We start from the raw sequence: 24,989 nt of genomic DNA on the forward strand, positions 1-24,989 counted from the left end.
ATACCCATGTAATTATAAAATAAAATTCTTAATTTTTTTTTTAATGGAGGAAGGGACCTAAAAGACAAAAATGCCTCTGAGCCATGAAAGCCCTGTACAGATCGGGGTGTAAACAGGCCTTAGCTCACTGTAGACAGGGGAAGGTACCAAAAATGATATTTTTGATGTTCTCCTATCCTATCACATCTCACAGATTTTTCTCTCCCCTTTTCCAAGGAAAATAAGATAGAGAAGAAGAGCAGAGATGTGAAAAAATAAATATTTAAAAATACATGAATACAAGCATGGCATTGCTTTATAAAACTAATGACTAAGTCACATTATTTTGAGGAATGTCTGGTCACATTTCTTATAAATAATACACAACTGGATAGAGTTCCTTATTAGAGCATATTCATATTATCAAGCATTCCAAACTTATCCAGTGTTGAATTAATGTTCATTGCTGGCTAATCTTTCTCAATATTCAAAATGAGAGCTTTATGATCATTAACAGTGTTCATAAGAAACCAATTTAAATATAGTGCAAAATAATAGGAAATCACTGCTGGAACTTATAATGGCATCATTGTTACGAAATGCTGGGTAGCAATGATATCAGAAAACATGCCACTAGAAATTAGGGTGGCAGAGATATGGAATTTGTATAAAAAATTAAAGTGCTCACTTTATCCTGCTTGATTGACTGATTGTTTGTCGTTTCATCATCATTAAGTCCACAAGAGAGATTACTTTTTAAAGAAGGACGGTTTTGACAAACATGGATTTGTTTGACAGAGAAATGGATTACTTTGTACTGTCTAAACTTAAGAACAAGCAACAGAACGGTGTGGTTTTAGAGGGAGCTGTGGTGATTCTTCCACCTTTCCATCTGAAAAGCTAGCTTGATATTTCTATTCTATTTAATAGGAATAAAAGCACAATCAAGGAGAACACAGCTTGGTGACACAGAATGTTCTAAGAGGTACTTTTTAATCGTTTCTCTACTCCTGACACCAGAATTTGATAATGTTGATTAGGTAGGGTTTAAACAATCCAGGAAACCCATTGTAACAACACCCTGTAGTATCTTTAAGGTTGAAATTTAAGAAGATGACTAGATGATTTGGGGAATTTATTTAACCTACAAATCATAATAAGAATGTGGCATTGTTTACTCCAGTTTCTTATACGTAGAAAACTAAGAACCAGGATTGGGTTCTAATATGACTCTTTTCTAAGGAATTTATGAGGACTCAATTATTTTGGGAAAAACAAACAAACCTCTGCCTAGGTTTAATTTGGAGTGGTTTTCTTGTACACATTTTTCTTCTTCTATGTCACCTAGTTGGTACTAAATTCTTGCTTCATATCTTTGTTAAAATCCTTGGCCTTCACTTATTAATTCCAGGAAAAGCTACTGAACACAAAATCTCAGGCCTCCTACCCTGAGATTAATAATAATACCTGAGAGTAATACCCTGTGGCTTCCTGATTGGTTTCCCCTCCTCCTGTTCTGAAGACTGGATTTCCTTTGAGTACCTGGATGATGGGGGAGGTTTTAAATGGGTTGGCAGGAATTCTCTTCCTGTTTAGATTAAGAACAACAAAGGGATCATAATTCCATAACTCTTCTTGTGAAATATTAAGACAGAATTCCTTGGCAGTGGTAATCCTAAACATTAATATACAATCACTCTTTGCTCAATGGTGTACAACTTCTATAAGAATTAACCAAGGTGATCAGAACGTAGAGTCAAAACTGAGGAAATCTGCATCCAAATGTATTCGTGTCCTGTTGTTGCTGTAGCAAATTACCACAAACTTAGCGACATAAAACAACACGTATTTGTTATTTTATAGTTCTGGAGGTGAGAAAGCTGGCAAGGTTCTCACTGCGTTAAAATCAAGGTGTTGGCAGGGCTGTATTTCTTTCTGAAAGCTCTAAAAAGGAATCCAGTTTGCAGAGGCTGTTCGCCCACATTCCTTGGCTTGTGGGACTTCCTTTCATCTTCAAAGCCAGGCATTACAAGTCATATCCTTCTCACATTACATTGCTCTGCCCTCTTCCTTTGCCTCCCTCTTCCACTTTTCAGGACTCCTGTGATTACACTGGGCTCACCTGGATAATCCAGAATAATCTCTGTATGTTAAGATCAACTGATTATCAACCTTAATTTCATCTGTTACATTAATTCTCCTTTGCAAGGAAACATAATATTTCAACAGATCTAAGGATTAGGATGTGGACATCTTTGGGGGGACACTATTCTGTGTATAGAGTGAGTATTTATCCTGTGCATCTGTGACTTTTTTTTTTTTTTTAATAATTGAGGTTTTGAGTTTTTTTAAGATTTTTTTGATGTGGACCATTTTTAAAGTCTTTATTGAATTTGTTACAATATTGCTTCTGTTCTACGTTTTGGTTTTTTGGCCACGAGGCATGTGGGATCTTAGCTCCCCGACCAGGGATCGAACCCACACCCCCTGTACTGGAAGGTGAAGTCTGAACCACTGGACCGTCAGGGAAGTCCTCATCTGTGACTTCTTGCCCACTCTTCCTTTCTCAAATCTTCTTGAATAAAAAGAACAAACTTGTGAACAATTGGTCAAGATCCTGTGCTGGACGTGTTTTGTTTTCACACAGAAGCACTCTGTACACTCTCCATCTCATCTCTGAGTGGCTGACCTCTCAAACGTCTCTGGTATATCAGAAGGCTTCCTTGACCTTTGGCATTTTGTTTTGTTTGGGTTTTTTTGTTTTATCTTATCTTATCAGAGTATAGTTGATTTACAATGTTGTCTTAATTTCAGGTGTACAGCAAAGCGATTCAGTTATACATATATCCATTCTTTTTCAGATCCTTTTCCCATATAGGTTATTACAGAATATTGAGTAGAGTTCCCTATGCTGTACAGTAGGTCCTTGTTGGTTATCTATTTTATATATAGTAGTGTGTGTATGTTAATCCCAAGCTCCTGATTTATCCTTCCCCACCATGTTTCCCCTTTGATAACCATAAGTTTGTTTTCAAAATCTGTTAGTCTGTTTCTGTTTTGTAAGTAAGTTCATTTATATCATTTTTCAAAAATTAGATTCCACATATGAGTGATATCATATGATATTTGTCTGTCTCTGTCTGACCTTTGGCTTTTTTTGAGTATACCCACTGTTGAGCACTGACAAGAATCTGAATGAGGAATGAGTGTGAATCTGAGGTTTTTATTCCTACCTGTCTCCGTGCAGATTTGTCTTAAGCCAGCTGTTCCCCTCCAATGCAAGTTACAACTTTTTTCAAAGTATCCCTCTTTGTAAGGCCCTCTGTTCTTCCAATTCTAGTAACTGCTTTACCAAGTTCCCCCTTTGAGCCAAGGGACAATGACAGCTCCACTGTCAATAGCCTCTCAGTACTGCGCTATCTTTTGTATTTTCTTGTACCTTATGCCAACACCTTTGTTAATAGTTTCTTTAGTAAGCCTTCCTTGAATTAAGTATGCTTCACATTTCCTTCTGGGATCCTTGTATATTCAGACTCACATTTTAGAGCTTATAACTTAAGTAGATGAGGAGAATTTTAAGAGTTTTTAATTTAAAAAATAAAGTAAATATCGACATAGTATGTCTTAGAAACTGGCCAAATCATTTAAGGGTCTCTCTCTTCAGTAATCCTTCACCCATTTCCCCAAATTCTTGGCCACTTTTGTTATTGCCGCCATTTCTCCATTGTATCAATCAGGGTTTGATCAGAGCATGAGAGTCAGGGTGGGGGTTTGTGCAGGGAGCAGAATTTATTACAGGATTTAATATTACACAGTTGTCAGGGCTGGTTATATAGTGTTTGTAAGGCTGTTGTTTCTGAATCTGGTCATTGAGACTGAAGTCATCAGGCAGCAAGTTGGGAGGGCAAGATGGCTGTGGACTGGAGAAAGCAAGGACAAGATGAAATCTACAAAGCTTAGATGGAACCCATGAGGACAGACTGGAATCCATGTCAGTCTCTCACCATCTCCAGCACAGACCTAAACACACACCTAGCTCAGGAGGTGGAGAAGCTGAAGCAGAAGATATGGCAGGACCTAGAGTTGCTGCTGGCCAGGATGCTACCTTGTGCCAACAGGTGTGTCAGCAGATGAGCAGTACGTTGTGCCTGCAACAACCTCAAAACACAAAGAAGTATGGCTCCTCGCTCCTCTTTTATATCTATTTGCCAAATCACATATAAAATTTCTCTTTTGGCCCACGCTAACGTAGAACCATACAGGGAAGGCAACCTAGAGAAATGTTCCAGCGTGAATGAAGTGACGCAGTAAAAATCCATCACATCCATGTTCACTCTGATATTCAGATGCCTCAGCCATTGAAAAACACTGTAAACAACAATTTCTGCTGCCATCACTATAGCCATTCATTTTCTCCCCAAAGACTCCAATATCTGGAAACATGGTAGGGGAATTTGATTGTTGACAAGACTATTCCAAAATTTTGACCATGTATCTATGCATATGTGAACAAAAATTTCCACAGATTCTCTCTAAATAGCAGCATATTATCAAAAACTCTTGGTATCTTTATGTCTTGAAATTTATTTTGAATAGCAAAAAGGTAAAAAATAGTCATTCTAAAAACTGGGTAAGGAATCTTGCTAGTTATGGATATGACACTTTAGTTGGTCATATTTTCAGAATGCAAAGTGTTCCTTGGATGAATCTAAGAAATAGTCAACAAAAAGTGGTCTTAAAAATTCCTTAGGTCATTTGGGATTGACATATATACACTAATATGTATAAAATGGATAACTAATAAGAACCTGCTGTATAAAAAAATAAATTAAATAAAATTCAAAAAAAAAAAAAAAGTCCTTAGGTCCTAGAATTCTTGACAGCATTATATGCTTTAGGAGAAACTGACCCAACACACAGTGCAAACTTTTAACACTGTCAGTTTGCCTTCACGTCACCAAGCATCCAAACCATAACTGTGCCACTCTTCAGGCATCAAGAGTTTCACATATTAGAAATCAAGTCTTTTCCAAGTCAATTTGGATATCTGACATTTCTTGAAGTAATAATATATAGAATTTTACATATATACCTCATCCACAGTCATCAATTTGCCATCTCTAGCACTCGAATTGTCACTCTCATTTGAGATAACTGGAAAACATAAAGGAATTGAGGTTTGAGGACAAAATATTGTGTTAAAACACAGCAGAGAAAAATGAATGTTGCGATGAGGAGGAGGAGGAGATGATGATAGCTGTTTGATTTTTTTTTAAATCAATGATGCCTTGGGAAGGTTACTGGAAGAAAAAGTAAAGGTGAAAAAATATCTTAGACTTGGTCCCTAGTAGAATCTGTTATGAAGGAAAAAACTGGCCCAGTGTTACAGGGGTAGGTGGATGCAGAACTCAGTGAGGTGTAGAATTTAGGGATCCACTAGAGCAGATGTAAATAGGATAAACTTGGGATAACAGAATAGAGATTCAGTGAGGCAGTACACGGAAGTCAGATATTGGTAGTTAACTTAGTCCCAGACCAGAAAACAAGGGAAAATAAAGTTAGGATATATGTTTTCTGAAGCAAAATATTTTATACACGTCACCCGGAATCTATGAGGGTAAGACATCTTTAAAGGTTTCCAGCAAACAGGGCTTATAAATAGAGTTAAAACAAAATATCCATTATTACTATGTCTTTGATACTGCCTTTATTTAGCATGATGCTTAGTGATTTGTTAGTGAACAAAAATAGTTATAAAGATCTTACGCATGTATTTTAATTCTTGTCTACTTGATCCAGTTTTTATTCTAAAATAATATATTCCTCAACTATGATTTTTTTTTAACAGCCATGGTAAGCAAAGCTCTATTGTATATGAAAGTGAAAATTAAGGGAAGTAATTTTAGAATATAACATGGTTACAGTGAAAGAGAGACAAGTCTGTTTCGGAAAAAGGTCTCTTTGGAGAGTTAAATTTTAATCACCAGGAGAAATGATTACTAATAAAGCTAGATCCCATCAAAACTATACAACGATTATGTCTGTAATCAGGATATGAGGTTAGTTTACATTTTCAGAGTTTACATTTAGTGATTTCTATTTTAAAAGTAGAACGATGTTGAAGGCCCACAAGACTTGTACATTGCATAAACTGATAAGGACAGGGTAGTTTAAAGAATACAATTTGAAAGCCCCCATTGAAGCTTATGCTGAAATAAAATTCCCATTACTGTTGCATGGGGACCAACATGCTCTCCTTCGACAAGGACAGATTTTAGATTAAGCACTCTGAGACTGCAAATTACCATTCTTGATAGCTGGCCTCCCCTGTCTATGATGCCTTAGAGAAATGGGATAGACTGTGAAAAAGTATAGATTTCAAGAAGGCAAAACCCTTTCTCTTAACCATCCCCAACCTCCATATCCAAATTTCCATGTTTCAAGAGAAAGAATAGTAATGTGAAGATACTGCTGAATTTAAATGGGAATAAAGGACATTATAATTACAAATCTTAGCAGCCATGCCTAGAATGATTGGCTGACACTGTCATCACCACCCCATCACCAATTACAATTACATCAAATTTGGCCACTCGAGATAGGGAAGGAGGGGACCCGCAAAAGAGAGGCACTTCTCTTGGATTCATCTTCAAACTTGCAAGGAATTTTATTTTACAAATGAGCTGCAGTCAATTCAGGCTAAATAATTAATGTTTAAATAAGGTACATATGACTTTCTTGCACAGGGAAAAGAGAAAGTGGAGGTTTCGCAGACATAGGGTGTAAGTCTTTTTTGTTTAATACGGTTACTCAGAGATATTAGCACTACTACCCTATAGAGACTGCTTCCCCTAGGAGATAGCTGCAGCTTCTAAATCATTGTTCTGTTTTGTTTTGGACTCTGAGCCTTTTAAATATTGGGATGATAAAATGATCATAGATTAGAATCCTTATCATTTAAAAAAAAAATCCATTCATCATTTCAAAACATACAGGTATGGCATCCAAGCCACGTGAGTAGATGCTTATTTCCTAAAGCAAGCATACTCTGCAAAATCAATTTGTGAACTCATTACATAAATCCATATTAAACTCTTTAGTCGATATTTAACACTCTAACAAGGATAGTCGGGGTAAATTACATGGAATATTTTCAGGTGGCGAAGAACCAAAGTTAGTCCTTCCACTTCTAATCTATTTCTCAGTTCTAATCTGTGTCTGCCACAGAAAGGAGAGACAAAGAGGAGAGAGAAGAAAAAAAAGAAGTGATCATTTATATCCTTCTGATAGTTAAGGGATAATCAAATCAATATATTCTGGTCCTGGCGGTGACAGTATGTTCTCAATGGTTATCTTATGTTAATGCATAGCCCTTTAATTCCTTCCAAGATGGCAGTACAATGAGTCCCTTCCTCAGAGCTGGGTAAAAAAAATGTCCAGCAAGGAGGAATCCTCTCATCAGTAGGAGAATGACTCACTTATAGCCTATCAAGGAACTTAGGGTGCATAATAAGCCTCCATCATACTCTCCCTTAAGCTTTTCATGACCAGCAGCAATGCCAATAACTTACAGGATTCCCAGTCAGCATTAAAATCTCTTTTTCAGTTCAAATGCAAACTGCTAAGCATTTCCTCTTCCATAGTATTCTTTGGATTTATCTTTCTCTCCATGAGCTGAGTTGCCACTCAGTTCAGACCATAATTATTTTCCCTCTGGGGATACTACAAAACATTTTGCATTCATCTTTCCTCCTGCTCCAATCTCTCAAATACACACAGCAGAACATTCCTTTTCAGTCAGACTATTAATTTTGCCTATTTGGATTATAAATTTTTCAATTATATGCTTTGAGACCTTTTTAAACATTTACGTCCTTTGCTTCATCTTTTACTAAATCACTGGTATTGTCACTTAAGCAGTAAAACAGAGAACTTGCTTTCAGGCCTTCTAGTGAGTAATTGAGAGCCTGCCCTTGTTAGGCCTTTTACCAGGTGCTTGAAATGCAAAGACAGGCTCCCTCAAGGAACTCACTAGCCAGGTTCTTTCTGTCTAAATGCACTAAATCACTCTTCTTAGTCTTCTGCCCTTCGTAAGTAATGGTTTTACCATCTATACAGTTAAATCAAGAATCTAGGAATCATCCCAGATCCCTAATGCATCCATACATGCTCATAGTAATCTCCACATTTTGAAGACCTTCTAATATATCTACTCATGCTTTTTGTACTGTTGTTTTAGATGGCCTTATTCTCTCTTGCCTAACCAATGGATGATATACCTTCCCGATTAGTTTTTCTATTTCTAGTGTTGCCTCCTGCCACTGTTAACCCAGCTATCATCCACACTGCTTCCAGAGTTATCTTTTAAAAACATCAGTAGGAGCATGCCTATCTTTTACATCCTAGCCCCCCACATCCCACACATAGCCTAGACAAAATGTCCAATTTTCTTTGCCCTATTCTGAAAGATAGACTGTGATTCAGCCCCTGCATCTCTCTCCCATCTTACTGAACCACACATACTTCTCTGAATATATACTTCTGCTTCTGTGTTATTTCTCTAGGCTTTGGGTGTAACATGTCTTCTACCAGCCATTTCTCTGCCCTTCTGGACAGGTTGGCAAAAATCATATTCCTTCTTCAATGTCCATCTTAGCTTAGATGTCACATCCTCAGAGATGAGTTCCTCTGTTCCATAGAAGAGTTGCTTAAGCTCTTCATTGTGCTAGCCCTGCCTCTTGTATGAATATACTCCTGGAATTCATGGTAATGATTTGTTCTACTTCAAAGTTCCCTATTAGACTAGAAGCTTGAGCAACCACTTAGCATCTGCATTCAGAAAATAGGAATAACTTATTCTAGGATAACGTTTTATATGCAAGAAACTATCTACTTGGTATGAGGTTTTATCATTGTTGTTATTGTTCCTGATATAAAAAACAAAAGGTATTTATCACTTCATTCAGTTGAATTTCCCCAAGGGTCACTATATCCTTTCTAGGCAAGCGTGTTAAAGACCTAAAATATCTGATCAGAATTGGGCTCAAAGGCTCATATTAAATAATGAGAAGTAAGGCTCACATACGAAAAGAAAGCAGGTAGTCTGTATGCCAGAAATTGGATATGAAATTCATGAGATCCAAAGACTTATGTCTGGGCCACCAATTTTGTTATCTCATGTCTCTTTCTATTTATGAGATCAAGAAGACAAGGCAAGAGAAGGATATAAAATATGCTACATAGTATTTTTATTTCTTTCTTCTCCCAAATAAGCGCCATATTATTAGGAGAAAATCATTTAGAGAAAGAATCATTCTTCTCTATTCAAGATAGTCTATTCTGCTTTTGTACATTTTTATGTACATACACTCAGTCCACATCTTTCAGAACTAAAGAATATTTTGTCTGGTTATCAGGTAGATCTTTATTTAAATAAGAACTGGCACTGAAAAATAACAGAAAATATGGAAAACTCACTTCTCTATTTGATTTTTCTTGCTTTATAATGATGCATGTTTTATTTTGAGGATGGGTTATTTTTCATTTCAACTGAATTTTCTTATGTTCCACAATATATCAAACTCAGATATCAACTAAATAGGTATATATATTTTGTCAATATTGTCAGGGAAAGTTAAGGTCATCTATAGATCCTTGGTGGATATTTGTCAACACAAAATAACAAAGACAGCTATGCACAGCATGCACTAGTTATTTAGGCTTATTAACTAACTATTGTTTTTTTAATGGAACGACACTATTGGTTAAAGACCCATGAGTAGACTATCTGAAAAAAAAAAAATGTTTTAAACTTATTTTTTAACCTGGAGCTTCTTACTTAAAGCTGAGAACAAAATAAAACAATAAGTGAAAGAACTTTTCAAAACAATAGAAGCCTTGTCATTCTGTGTGACAAGTGGTACTAAAAATAGCATTAGAGCAACAACAAACAAAAATACACCAAGCACTAGCTGTATTAGAATTTAAGGAGTATAAATATAAAGAACTGAACTTTCTTTGAATGGCATCGACTATCTCTAATTTGTATTTGTTATGTGAGTCTTCATACATTTTCGGGGTGCTTAATAAATGTTGAACAATTAAAGCACCATGACAAGTCACTCTGTCTTTTTTTATTTTTTTATTTTTGTCTTCCTCTGTCTGATTTATTTCACTAAGGATAATACCCTCCAGGTCCATTTGAGACTTCTTTTGTACATCCAGGATATGGTCTAACTGGGTAAATGTTGTGTGCACTTGAGAAGGATGAGTATCCATTCTGCTCTTGTTCAGTGGAGTGTTCTAGAAATGTCAATTAGGTCAATCTGGTTGATGGAGTTGTTTAAATTTTCTATATCCTTACTGATTTTATGTCAACTTGTTTGATTAGTTATTGACAAAGGAGTGTTGAACTCTCCAATTATAATTGTAGATTATTTCTTCTTGCAGTTCTGTCAGTTTTGTTCCATGTATTTTGAAGATCTATTATTAGTTGCATTCACATTGAGGATTGTGTTCTCTTGATTAATTAACCTTTATCATTATAAAATTAACTTTTTATCTCTGGTAATATTCCTTGCCATGAAATCTATTTTGCCTGACATTAGTATAGAAACTCCAGGTTAAATTTTTTTCTTATCTATTTATTTGTAGTGTTACCATGATGCATCTTGTTTCATCTTTTTATTTCTAACATATTTGTGTTTTCATATGTGAAATGGACTTCTTGTAGGCAGCATATAGTTGGGTCTTTCTATCCAACCAGACAATCTCTATCTTTTAACTAGAGTGTTTAGACTATTTACATTTAATGGGATTGTTGATCCTTATGGATTCTTTCTCCATGCATTGTTCCCCCACCCCAACAAGTCACTCTGTCTTAACTGTATTTGATAAGTAAGATTAGTTGCATCAAGTGTATTTTTGGTTAAAGTATGGATTCCTGAATAGCAGAGATTATGTGATGTTTACCTTTAAGACCCTTAAGACAATATTATAACTGACCCACACTTAGTAATGACCTCTAGCACAGTGGGAATCTGGACAGAAATCATTTGGGTGGCAGAATGTTAGAAATTTTAATTAATTCCAAGCATTTCTCCTCTATCAATAATTCCCAAACCAGTCTGACTAGATTCAAATAAATCTGAAATATCACCCATTCACCTGACCAAGATCCATGTGGTGGACAGAATATGGGTGGACAGTCACATCATGGCAGAGTGGATGAGAAAGTTAAGTGCAAAAGTCAGAGGGCTGACTGGCTGTGTGGCCTTGAGAAGTTAATTACCTTCCCTGAGCCACAGTTTCCTCACCCACAAAGTAAGGGGAAAACAATTCTATCTCCTCCATAGGACTCTTGAGAGGAATCAATTAATATGTGATTGTAAAGCCCAAACTCAGCATGCTACCCACTAACAAAGATTTAACAGTGTTTTCAAATCCAGCTCTACCACTTTGTAACTATTTTATATTGCATGGTCCTCTTTGGGGCACAACCTTCTAACATTCGAAATGAGAATAGCAATATATTCTAGACTGGATTACTGTAGAAGTGAAAGGAATGATGCAGATAAAGTGTTTAGCACACAGTACCCAACACAAGAAGTTTCTAGAATATGTTATTCTCTCTGTGTTTTCCTTTGGGTCTGTATTTATATAAATCTTACTCTAAATAGGACTGATGATAGCTCTGTTGGCATGTTATTTTCCGTAAGTTAAAATAGTGTTTATTTTCTTATGTTTCTAAGTTTCTCACGAGATTGAAAATACTAAAATACAAAAGTCTTAGCTCCTAAGGCCTCCTAAATGTCCCAAGGGGCAGAGAATACTCCCAGTAGCTTCTTTGGGGCCTGAAGTTAAAGGCAAAATCACACTCACATTTCTAAAACGCTTACAATGCTTTAGTGTATATTGCTTGTTGTTTGATACTGTTTGCATCCATGTATTTTGATTTCTAAAATAAAAATAATAGTTTTGTTACAAATATAGAAAGAGATTTAGATTTCTTTGTTTTAAAAGTTGGGACCCATATTGCATGCAAAAATTATATTCTACTTCTTATATCTGTTTCCACTATTTATATACATACTATATATATTTATTCCACTATATACTTATATTTCACTATTTATATTTTATATTCCATTTATCACTGCATCATATCACATCTTGGGGGAAGGGCGGAGGTGACTGCCACTCTTAAAGTTCTAAAGAATGGTAATTCCTATCACATTCTAAGTTAATTCCCCTATCTGGTCCCTTACAAAAATCAGATCAAACCTAGAAGATGACAGGGGACAACCACAAACTTAACTAAGTGGTGGTTCCCATTGCATCTGCTATACCAGATGCTATATCTTTGCATGAAATGCAAATGACCGCCAGTCACATTTAGCCATAGTGATGTGTTCTTCTCTATCCCTATAAGAAAGGAAAACCAAAACATTTTCTCATTCACTAGGAATGAAAAATCATCATTCATTTCAGTCCCAGAGCTATGCTAACTCTCCCATGTCTGTCTTAATATAGTGCAAAGGGACCTGGACCATCCAGATATTTTGCAGCATAATCCACTTGTCCATTATCTTAATGACAGCATGTTCACTGGACAAGTTGAGCAAGAAATGGCAAATATATGGAAGGGTTTGGTAAAAAACATACATTCCAGTGGTGAGAGACAAACCCTATGGAGACAAAGTGGCCTATAACGTCAGTAAAGATTTTAGAGGCACTGTGATTTGCGGCATGGCAAGACATGTCTTATAGGTAAGGACACATTATTATATCTGATACCTCCAAACACTAAGAAAGAATCACAATGCCTCTTAGGCATTTGGGTTGTGCAGGCAGCACATTCTGTTCTGACCTATTTACTCAGTAATGTGAAAGGGTGTTGTCTTTGAGTAGGGTTTCCAGAGTAAAAACCGACATTATAGCAGGTCCAGGCCATGATGCAAGTGGCTCTGCCACTTAGGCTATACAACTTAGTAGACTCCGTAGTATTAGAGGCATTGGTGGTAGAAAAATAGTTCTATGGAGAGATGACAGCAGACCCTGATAGAGGAATCACAACATAAACCCTTAGGGTTCTGTTGTAAAATCAGGCCATCTGCAGTAGAGAATTACACACCATTTATAAAATGGATTCTGACAAAATATTGGGCCCTACTGGAGTAAGAATGCCCAACTATTGGATAATCAACTGGCGAAAAATTGTTCATCTTGAGCTGGGTTCCCTGAGATGCACTGAGTCAAAAGTTCAAGCAGCACCATCATCAGATGGAAGTGTTATATTTGGTATCAGGCACAAGCACGACCACAGGGCATAATGGCAGGTGTCCCTGACCACCATATTTTCAATCCCTGCCGTCCAAGGAACTTCCCCCTTGACTCACACTTATGACCAAGTGACTGAGGAGGAAAAAGACCAAGCTTTGTCAGCTTGGTATGTGGGTATGTGGTTGCACTCAGAATAGATGGCTGTCCCTCTTAGGGAGAGTCCTGAAAGAGAGCAGTCCGAGAGCTTTTCTCAATAGGCAGAATGTTTGGTATACCAGGTCATCTACCTTATATGAAGAGAGAAATGGCCCAGAGTAAGAATATATATATAGATTATGAGCAAAGTCAAATGGCTTGGCTGATTGACCAGGGGTCTGGAGGGATAGTGATTGAAAGATCAGGGACATGGAGATTTGGAAAAGATTTGGATGGGCCTCTGGGAGTGAATATCAAGTATTATAAAGATCTTTGAATCGCATCTAAACCCCAAGCTTTGTGCAATGTAGTCAATGAAGTATTGTAGTCAATGGAGTTTATCCCAGGCATGATTATTGCTAATTGAAAACATCTAAACACCAGATTGTATCCTCCATGAAAGAGACACAATCAATTAGATGGAACAATCTGGCCAGCTGATATCAGCCAGACTCCAGTGGTGACATAAAAGGTGCATAAATGAAGAGGCTATTGTGGCAGGGATTGGACCTGTGCATTGCCCAACAACATGGGCTCAAACCCAACAAAGTTGCTGCTCCTCACCAGCAGCTACTGGAGCTGCCATACATCCAATCTACTAGTAAAGAGACAGATGCAGAGCACCTAATAAAACAATGTTCCTTGAGGAGACCGACTAACTTTTTGGTAGCAAGTTGTTTATACTGAACTCCTTCTACTCTGGAAAGGGCAGAAATTCATCTTGATTGGACTATACACATATTCCACCTTTCTAATTCTCAAGGCTTCAGCCTGCAGTACTGAGAGCTCCCAAAGTTTCTGAGCCACAGACATGGGATCATGCATAATATTACAGAAGATCAAATAACACACTTAACAGCAAAAGGGGTGTGGACATGAATACACAACCATGGGATCCCCTCATCCTATCACATACCAACCTCTGAGAAGCTGCTAACTTGATACAGCCTAAGTACAGTCTTTTGGAGGAGCAATGGGTTAAGACTGAAGACGATATCCTAGAAAAATGAAGAGCCTTCCTCTAGAGTAAGGTACATACTCAAAATGAATGATCAGTATATGGTGCCATGTCCCCAAAGGTAGAGTAAATGGATAAAAGAGTTTGAAGTAGGTGTGATCCTGCTTACCATCACTCCCAGTGACCCATTTGGGAATCTGTGTTTCTCATCCCTGAAACTCTAGGACTTAAGTCCTAGTTCCCAGAGGAGGAATACTTTTATCATTAAACTTTGAGCTATCACTGCTTCCTGGTCATTTCAGGCTTCTTGTGCCAAAATACCAGCAGGCAAGGAGAGAATAATTATCCAGATCATCAGGGGGAAGCAGGAAACAGGGATGACTGTGGTTAGCACCCAGGTGATCTACTGGAGTGTCTCTTGGTATTCTCTTCCCCAATTTTGATGGTAAATAGACTACTACAAGTTCTATGACTTGCGAAGGAATAGGAGTCTGAGTCATTCCACCTGCTAAGCCATATAGATGAGCAGAGATGTTGGCTGAGGGTGAGAGGAAGAAAGTGATGAGCACGAATTGCAGCCCTGAGACCAGCTGTAGTTGTACTGGTGAGGGTTGTAGTTCATCCCGTTAACCTTCCTTTTCCGCCAGGGAATAAGACCAACCTGTATCCTGGAATAGTTATTTCTAGAATGTGTTACATGGAGCAAATAGGTTTGAGTGGCACAGGGGGAGACTGTAGTGAACAGGGTGGTGTATCGGCTGGATCTCCCTTTCATGGACTGTGGCACTTATTTCTCCAGTTGGAGAAAGTGATGGTGGGTGATGGTTCCCTACAGAATCCATCTCCAATAACTGCCTTCAGCTAAAGAGAACCACCTCACTCAAGGTCATACCCATCTCTGGGGGTAGAGTACCCTGAGTAGCTAACCCAGCTTCAAAGCTTCCTGTGGAATCATCTGAGGCCTATGTTGTTGACTACACTGTAATTCATTCCTTCAAACTGTGTATAGGAGCACTATTTCATTGTGGTCCTATCAATGTTGATTATTATCACTTTGATAATCAGTTAAAAATTACATCTATATAATTTTAGCTATTAAATTATATATACCTCCTGCTAATGAGTACATTGACATTTTAAAATTCTCTTACACTAATATATCAGAAGGAATATCTGTATGTGTGTGTCCAGGCACATCTGTTATCAAACGATGATTTATAAATAAAAGGCAGAAATACAAGAACAAGATCCTTTGGGTTCAGTGTAAAAATCAGGATTCTTCTTTTCTACTTCCTCACAATGGGGTTTTTAAAAAGCTATGGAATAACAATCTTTGGTGTGTTTACCACCAAAGTCTGATGTGATCAATATTTATGAATCTATCAAGTCTTTCATAGTGTTTGGATTTATAGTTATCACTGGTCTCAGGATACTTCATATTACTGTAGAATTCATTTCTAATTTCAAAGTCTGCCATACAGCCATATCCTCTTGATTAGCACTGAGCTAGCTTCCTACTTGAAGCACATGCTGAATGAAGGACAAGGTGAGTGACAAGTCTTTATTTGCTGGGAAACCTCTGCCAACATAAAACTGGAATGAGCAAGTCATTAAAGGGATACTGTAAACCCTACTACAAACCTCTCCACTGCAGGCATTCTGAAATAAACCTTTTCCCTTCACCTTGTCCACTGGGCTAAAAACCTAAATTTCAAATTGCCACTGTCCCTGAAATATTTGTTTATTAATTCTTTTCTTGGAGGACGGAAAAATATGCTAGAAGATAGCTATCATTGTATCCATCCCAAGAAATGCCTCCTGTTTTTCTTGAGACTAAATAAACCAATGGAAGACTTTATAATAGCTAACATTTGTGTAGCAATTTACAGCCTACAAATCCCTCTGACATACATTTATTGCACTAAATCTTTGACACAATTATCTATTGTATTTTAAAGCTGAGGAAATGGAGACCTGGAAAGGTTAGGCAATATTGTCTAAGATTCTGTTCATTATATTCTATATTCCAATATAGTTTAAATCTCTATAGATAAACTAGAGAAGGATGTGGAGATGAAATGTGTCCACATCTCATAGACTAGGTGAATATCACATGGCAAAGGATCAAATGCGAAACTTTGGCTATCGTTGAACCCCTCAGGGAAAGTGCTAGTTTGAGCGTCAACATTTCTCTAAGGGGAAGGAGACTTTGAGGTAGAAAATGAAAGAGCAGACATTACATTCCTCTTATTTTTATCTTTACCTTAGCTAGCAAAATAATTTTTCAGTACACTGAACAAATTCACAGCCACATACATATACGGACGTTAATAACCTCCTTGAAAAAAATCAGTTCTGTATCTTAATAGCTACAGTTAATTACTAAGGCTTATAAGGGAAAATGTTTGTGGAAAGCTTATGAGCTATAATCACTATAATCATCACTGGAAATAAGTTTCAAAAATATTAAGTTGCACTTTCATTCATGTAGACTCAATGATGGAACTCTAAAGAGAATGTTTGTAGTTTTAATGAGCATCTCAGTTTGTGTGAGGGAAACTGTCTAATGACTCATTTTCTAGTTTGGGTCCACCAATATATTAGTCCAATACATAGAATTGGCTCTTCTAAATTATTTACAGAACTCCAGAAATAATTTGATCCCACACAAAATAATACTGAGCATTTAAATCATAGTAACTCTTCTCATAATAAGGACAAAAATTCAACTTAATTGACCACAAATGACTAATATCAGATTAAAAAGTACATCACTTGAGAGTTAGTAACAATCTCTCTTACACAGTTGCTTATGTGCTATTACAGTGAAAAATTAAATTCTAACAGATCTTGAAGTGTTACAACTAATTGTACAAGTTTTCATTGTTTCACACAATCTCACTGAAGTTTCTATATAAGAGTCCACACTTAGTAAGAAACACTTTAACTAGTTGCAGTTAATATACAACTGTATGAGTATGCACCCACATATTCCTCTTGCCCATTTGGATTTCAAGGTATTCTTCTCATATTGATAGGGAACAAGTCACAAAAACAGATCCAAAGTGAAACCGAGCAGGACCCTGTGGGGCTCCTGGGCCCGGAAGCCTTTCCATGTCCCCCGTTTCTTGTTTGTAGGGAACAGACTCAAGCCTGCATGACCTTCCCTGAGATCCAAAGGGCAGATTCAAACAGTTGCTAATCAGGGAAGGGAGGGGATGCAGAGACAAGGGAGGAACAGTCAAGAGACAATAGTGCAGCCTTGGGGGTAGGGTCCTGGTGCTGCCTCAAGGGATACACATAACAATGTCTTTAAGCCCTTTATAGAACTAAAACCCAACAAATGGAAGATATCAGCATTCTTCATATGAGAGAAGACCACCCGAGGAGGCCACATTAAAGGAACCAGAGAAGCTCATCAAAAGATTACCTGACACCAGATTAAAGGAGGGCAGGCCCTGCACACACCCTAATCTTATCAGCAACTCACCAAATCCTCCCGGGTGGGGACACATAGTTTTTGAGGGCAGGAGCCTGCTGTGTCCCCCTTTGCCTGGCAAAACAATAAAGCTATTCTTTCCTATTTCACCCAAAACTCTGTCTCTGAGATTTGATTCAGCACTGGTACACAGAGGCCAAGTTATTGGCATCAAAAGAACTTTTGATTTTATGCCTCGATGTTTATGATCGGACCTAATACTTCTGCTAATATATGCTCTACCACCTTAATACAATGTTTAAAATTCTACAGCATTTGTAATCAGTAACCTTTCCCAGGGGAGAACAAGGAATTGATAGTAGCTCACTATTTTGCTAAATGCTTAACCAATATATTCCCCTCCTACAGTGGGAAACTCTATTTTGCTATCAATATTGGAGGAAAAACACAAAAGCAGCATTAAAAAAATATTCATTGTTAACATGAGACACATATCTCATACATATTTCTTCAATAGAAGGCATGACTTGGTACCTTGCCCAAGCAGATCTACATTTAGGAAATATTTAGAATAGCATTTATTCATTTGTGAACACATAACAATTTTGGGCATAGTAGAATATGAAGAATACATTATTTCTTCCCATGGCAACTTTATTCTATCTTCACCCATTTCTGCCATTAAATTTAAAATATTCAAGACTACATATGCCCTGATTACAGCTGCATTCCCAGTTCCCTGGCCCTCTTCTTCTCTGCCCAGCAGTTAGGTATTTCCAATTACCTTCACTGAAGACCATGACCTGGAAACATAATGCTACCTAGCAACTAGAACCAGAATCACTAACTCAGAGATAACTCATATCTTATATCTATCTTATCTTTGTTCCTGCCTTGCTCTCTACACTCCCACGCTGCCCCACCAGCACTGGAAAGTATGCTCACTTTTCCTTCTAGCTACCCGATAGTCTTAATTTAATTACTACTTACCCACACTCCAGTTCACTGGATGAGACTCAAGGGTAACTAACTCATCAGCATCTGCTATGTCAACCAGATCCTAAGGTACTGGTTACCTGTTTGCAAATCTGTCTACTGAAACATCTTATTCTTATGATGCCTAACACATTGACTCTTGGCACATTTTGGCTGGGCTGTTCATGAATAGTAGAGTTGGAGGGCTACAGTCAATCTTCTTTTGGAAAGAGGACTTCTTAACCAATGTCCCTCGCCAAATAATAAATAAAACTAAAACAAATAACAACAAGAAAACATTTCCTTAGCTCTTAGAAGAGATGAATAGGCAATACAAGTGATATATATCAGATGAAATATCTTAACTCGCATTCACCACCACTTACATAATATGGCTAAGTATTTTTGATGCATATGCAAAGTCTTCTTAAGTGTGCAGACCATTGTCTGTGGGTGCACGAGTGTGGGTGTACATTCATGTTTGCGTTAGGTATACAGAGAGATGGTCAGCAGTCTGAAACTGTGTGTGTGGTGTTGGAGTATCAGATAGAAACCATTACTGATAGCACTTCCTCTAGTATAATGATTTTTTTAAGTGCCATTCATCTTCTTGATCTTTATCTAGAGGAAATCATGTATATATTTCACATGTTACAGTGCACACATTTCAGTATTTTCCCAAAATTTATTTTCTGGAAAGAAAAACAAGTCATTAACTCAATTTAATTTCATAGATGATGTTTCTTTCCTAAGTCACTAATTGCTAAAGAGGGAATAACTAACTATATAGAAAAGACTAGGTTGAAACTTCATTAGGCTTATGTAAATATCCACCAACAATGGGCACTGGCTCTAACAGGCCATTGTGTGCACTTCAGTTAGAAGCAGATTGTTATGGTTGTCAAGAGAAACTCTTAGCCGCAAGCATGTGGACAGACCAAAGCTGAACAGCTGGTCAGTGCAGACTCACGATGTACCTCAAAATATATGGTGACCGTTTATTGTTGGAACCTAAACAGAGAGGGCTTTGTTCTTCCCGCCAAGGTCAGCCTCATTGCTGAGTTTATATTTATAGCTGGCCTCTCCACCATCTGTGCACACGGTCTACACTGCACCTCTGTGGAGTTGGAGAGGCATTATTTGAAGACCTGATTAAATAGCCGGGAAAAAGCAATCCATCATTTACAAGGAGGGGACGTAAGACAGTCACAATGGTGTTCTGTCACGCCTTCAGATTTTGGTCTTCATTCTAATCCAATGCCAGATACAATAAACACTGACCAAGAATGTAGAATCCACTGACAACATTTTACCATCTAGATGGGAGAAGAATGAATTATCAAGATTCTCCAAGGTTTGCCCTAGCCAGGAGGTAAATGACATTTATGCCGAGGGGCGCCTTGCTCTTTTGTGGTCACAGAGACCCAAATGAATCAGGGCCTGAGTGGAAGGCAAGACACTGTTAATAAAGAGCTACCTGTTGAATTCAGAGCTGCCTGGTGTAAGTGAGGTTGAATGCCTATAATTGGTTTATTGAACGAGCTGAACTATTGGAATATCAAGAGGAAACAGTTTTATTTTCTCCTGTCATCCACTTTCAAACACACTCTATCGGATATATTTCCTACCCCAGATAACAACTTGGGTCAATCCTCAGGTCCTAAGGGCACCTTAATATTTTAAAAGCCTTATTTTCAGATATTAAAAACAATAATGACAACAACAAGAGCAACACACACACACACACACACACACACACACAAACCAGTGAGATCTAAATCAAGACATTAACTTAATGTTCAATTTAAAGTTTCTCCCCTCCTCCCAGAGTAGGCCTGAGACCAAAAATGGGGAAGAGGCAATGGGACTGTCTGTCACCTGTTTTTTTTTTATTCTCTTGGGTCTGTTGTTTTCCCCCTCTGCTTAGGGTTTCTCCAGGGTAGAAAGAGAGGATGGATTTGGAGTAAAGAGACAAAGGCTGTTTTTCTTAGCCTGTGTTCTTAAGAGTCCACAGTCATGGAAGGCATCCACTTGCCTCTTTTTGGGGAGCAGCTCTGTGCTATTCAGAGGCCCCTCCAACCTCGGAAGCCCCACCCTGGACCCCTTCCTGCAGCAGGCACGGCAGGATCTGGCTAGTCTTCTGCACCAGCTCCCAGCTCAGCTCCGTCCCAGCCAGTGTCCCTCTAGTGTCTCTTGGTTGCTGTAACCTTAACAGCCAGGACCTCGTGGGCAAGGTCTTTCAAGATGTCTTCCGCCCTGCTTTCTTCAAGTGCAACTCACACCCTCATTCTTCCCAAAGGTGGAAATAGAGCTTCTCCCCACAGTTGCCTTCCCCTTTCCCCTCCTGCAGTTGTGGGCAGCTCCAGACAGCTTTTAGTCAGGATAAGTTGCCCATTTTCCACTTTTGCAAGAAACTCCCAGTAAAACACACACACACACACACACCCTCCACAAACACGCTCTGTTCAAGGGGTTTTCTTGATATCTCCACAACTTGACTTGTGGGGGAAAGAAAACACCATGACGATGTCTGTCTAATCCTATGAATTTCAACATTTCAAAGAATCCTCCATCCCTAATGGCAGTTAAAGGGGATGATCGCTGGGCCTGCTTGGTCACTGCCAACAAGTCTGAGGAGAATGCACCTCATACTTCTCTTTAGAAATATGGGACTACTTATCTTGCATTTTCCTCAGCTTTATGGACTTACATGAAAATCAACGTTAACTAGAATTCTCTTATTCTGTGACTTGTGTAGCTGCCAGTATTAGTGTAAATGTTGCCATATTGTCGTTGCTAATGAGACAGCACAGAGTTTTTAAACCACGGCTCACATTAGAGACCTTGGTTTTAGAGGTTCCTTTTCTCCTCCTTATCCATTACTGTTTCAGCCGAAGAGAATGTATTTAGTCACACAAATGAAGTTACACTCACATGTAAGGCACATTAAATGGAGGGAAAATAAACAGTCCAGCAGAGAAACTGGTGATCTTGAACAAGAGTTAACTGTACCTTTAAATTCCTAAATAGTTCCTTTCATTCCTTTACTCATCTGGGACTGCAGTTCTATGGTTGCTTTTTTGTTTTAATCAAGAAAAACAGAGAAAGTCATCGTTGTGAGCATTATTATGAGAGTCTGAGCATCTTCGGATAATTGGTTAGAGATGCACAGAATATAAGGCCTCAACAGGCACACTGTAAATGATAGAAGCCAAAGAAATACTATGTCTCATATATTTCTATAGCTATATAGAAATTTCTGTTTTCTATTAAAATTACTGCAGGGAAAGATTAAGACAAGGTTGAGTCAAGAGGAAGGAAACTGGCCTAAAAAAGTTGAAATTAACATAATCAATAGGTGGTATGAAAACTTTTCATGAGGAGGTATTAATATTTTAAGGTATTTTGATCTATATAAACAATTGTTCAGTCCCTGCTTTAAAAAAGAAAAAAAGAATAAAAAGAGAGAAGGGATGTTTTTGACCTTCTTTAGTGTAACCACATTTCAGAGTAGCTGACCAGTTGGTTTTTTGTGTGTTTGTTTTTGTCTGTTTGCTTGCTTTCTGGAAATATTGTTATGGGGATATTACAGAACAAAATAAAATAAAAACTTAATAAATTATAGAAAAAAGGACAACTTATCAAAATCTGTTTTAAAAAAAGAGAAAAATGTTTTTACTTTCAAGTGACTACTTCTGCTATTTTTCTACCAACTTCCATTGATTTAAGATTATAAATAAGCATGTATGTATACATGTATATGCTTATCTATTTTGTATATATTACATATATATATGTTCCATATATAGAGTTTATATTTATATGAAACACCAAGAAGAAAGGTAGGCCACAAAAGAGGGGAGACGGTAGTAATTTAGTGGTTGTCATCTTGACTGTAACTCACTGGATGGAGATATATATTGATAGTCATAGATATAATTTGCTAGCACAAATATACCACCAATACACACATGTATACCTGATTAACTAAATAACTCAGTAATTTCAAATTGACTTTGAGAATAGGGAAAACAAGACAGATTTCACAGATGAACCACGCAGAACTGCAAGTACAGGAACGAGAGCAAAGTTCACTTCATCTTACCAGGCTTAGGGACAATGAGCTGTGCACTGGTCTGGGCGTTTCCAGCCTCATTTTCACCCACACACTGATAAAAGCCTTCATCCGACTTCACCACCCCAAGGATTCGTAGGTTGCTTCCTCCCTAGGGAGAAGAGAAAGCAGGTAAAGCATTTGAAAAAGCAAAACACTCCAAGTGACAAAACGATCACAAAACAAATTTTAATCAAACTTCCCAAAAGAAACCAGAAGGGAGGCCAAGAGGGTCCTCAGCCTTACAGATATGTCCTGTGTCACCTGGGAAATGTCACAGATTCCCAAGACTCTGCTGAATCCACGTGTGGCAATTTAACCTAGTTCTGCCATGAAAAGTATACTCCCAAGAATGCACATCAGCCTCCAATAAATGAGCAGTAAACAGAAAACTCTTTTATCAGGTATGGACGAAAGAGAGGTTAGTATCAGAAGAAATCTCATTCTTTTCCTTGTACTGAAGGAAATAGTTTCAGTGGCTGCTGGAGGGGAAAAAAAAAAAAGCAAAAGGAAACAAAAATTATTTATCTTTGCAGCTTCTAAAGGACAAGAAATCTAGGCTGGATATTTTCTGGACATTTGCCGAGAAAAAAAAAGTCTGAAAATCCTTTTAAAATTGCGTGCTCTTTCAGGGATTTGGAGGAGGGTATGGTAGATCTTTTATACCCATGCCATTCTTGTTATATGGCCGAAATGTTTCACCTTCAGTAATCCATAAATTAAACACAGCAATGTTAACTCCTGTTTTATGTAAATTGGGCCACCATAGTTTTCAAGGATGGATGATAAAATGATCTGAAATAGCATTTAATTACACTAACTCAGTTTATCTTCGATAGTGTAAGAATTAGTTCAGTAAGTGAGACGAGTTAAATCACTTCCCCTGAAGTCATTAAGAGATAAATATTACCTCATGGGGAATTCTTAATTGTTTTTAGTGTCTTGTAGTCAATTCTCAGCTGATGTAAAATTCTTAAGATAAAGTTGACTAACTTCCAATTAACAATTCTCATATAAGTTACTATTTGTGCTAAATGTTACATGTGTGACAGATCTGGAGCTATTGGGGAAATATTTTTAAGCACAATTTAATGTGAAAAGGGCTCATACCATACTTTTTTTTTTTTTTTTTACCTTAAGAAAAGGAACATTTTAAGTAGGTTGGCTATAATAAGTCATGCTGGGGGAAAGATTATTCAAACTGTAGAAAAAAATGAAATGTTTCATTTTATCCTGTGTCCTTAAGGGCACTCAACAATTTCCTCTATATGCAAGTAGCATATATTTTAGGCATATACAACACATTTCAAGTTGCCCCATGGCAGATCATTTTTAATTCAGTGATAGGGGAAACAGCATTGCATGTAAAGGAACTAATGGATTGATGTGGCATTCAAAAGTTAAATTTTTTTCCTTTCTTACTCTATTCCCAACCAATTAAATGCAACTAAAAATGAAAAATGGTAAGTGGTGATAAACATAATAAAGATATTCTTTACGGATGTATTCCCTAAGAGCCCTTATAATGTGACAAAATGCATGAATCAAGAGATGATGAAAGTTTCTGAAAGACGACTGATCATGCAAGAGGGACCACCAGCAAGAGGCACTGTAAAGCCAAGGAGAGAGCTTGTGCCTGAATTCTATAGGGCACTTACACTATAATTGCCGTCTCCTGGGAGACCTGGCTTGGAGGACCACTTTTCTTTGACAGGGTCATGTCTGCATCTCAAACATAAGAGAAATGGATTGAAAGCCTCCTTCTTTAGCTGCAAAGTTCTTTGATATTTAAAAAGTGCTTTTCATATTTCTCAGATATTCATTTGAATTCAGAACCTCTGATGCTGACCTACACCAAAAGGAGAGTTTTCACAGAGTATTTTTAAATGAGCAAAGCATTCTGCTGGTAGCAGCAAACACAATAATAATAATGATAGGTATGGATCACTCACTGTGTACCAGGACAACAACTCAGTGAATATACCACCATTATCCCTATTATCTCTCTCCAGGGCAGGGACAGAGAGGTACACTAAACCTTATAGGAA

At 37.6% G+C, this 24,989-nt stretch overlaps 1 protein-coding gene and 1 long non-coding RNA gene across 2 annotated transcripts in view; one reads left to right on the top strand and one right to left on the bottom strand.

Annotated features, from left to right (window-relative positions):
- DCC (DCC netrin 1 receptor) overlaps positions 1 to 24,989 on the bottom strand; it is a 1,180,955-nt gene that overhangs the window by 473,679 nt on the left and 682,287 nt on the right. Inside the window, exon 7 of the mRNA XM_082416529.1 lies at positions 22,933 to 23,053. Within this exon, the coding sequence (XP_082272655.1) occupies positions 22,933 to 23,053 (121 nt within the window). The remainder of the gene's footprint in view (positions 1 to 22,932; positions 23,054 to 24,989) is intronic.
- Positions 1 to 24,989, top strand: part of LOC309639464 — a 121,524-nt gene that overhangs the window by 69,574 nt on the left and 26,961 nt on the right. The window lies entirely within an intron of this gene.

Source organism: Balaenoptera physalus, assembly GCF_965194825.1.
Source record: "Balaenoptera physalus genome assembly, chromosome: 12".
Classification (NCBI taxonomy): domain Eukaryota; kingdom Metazoa; phylum Chordata; class Mammalia; order Artiodactyla; family Balaenopteridae; genus Balaenoptera; species Balaenoptera physalus.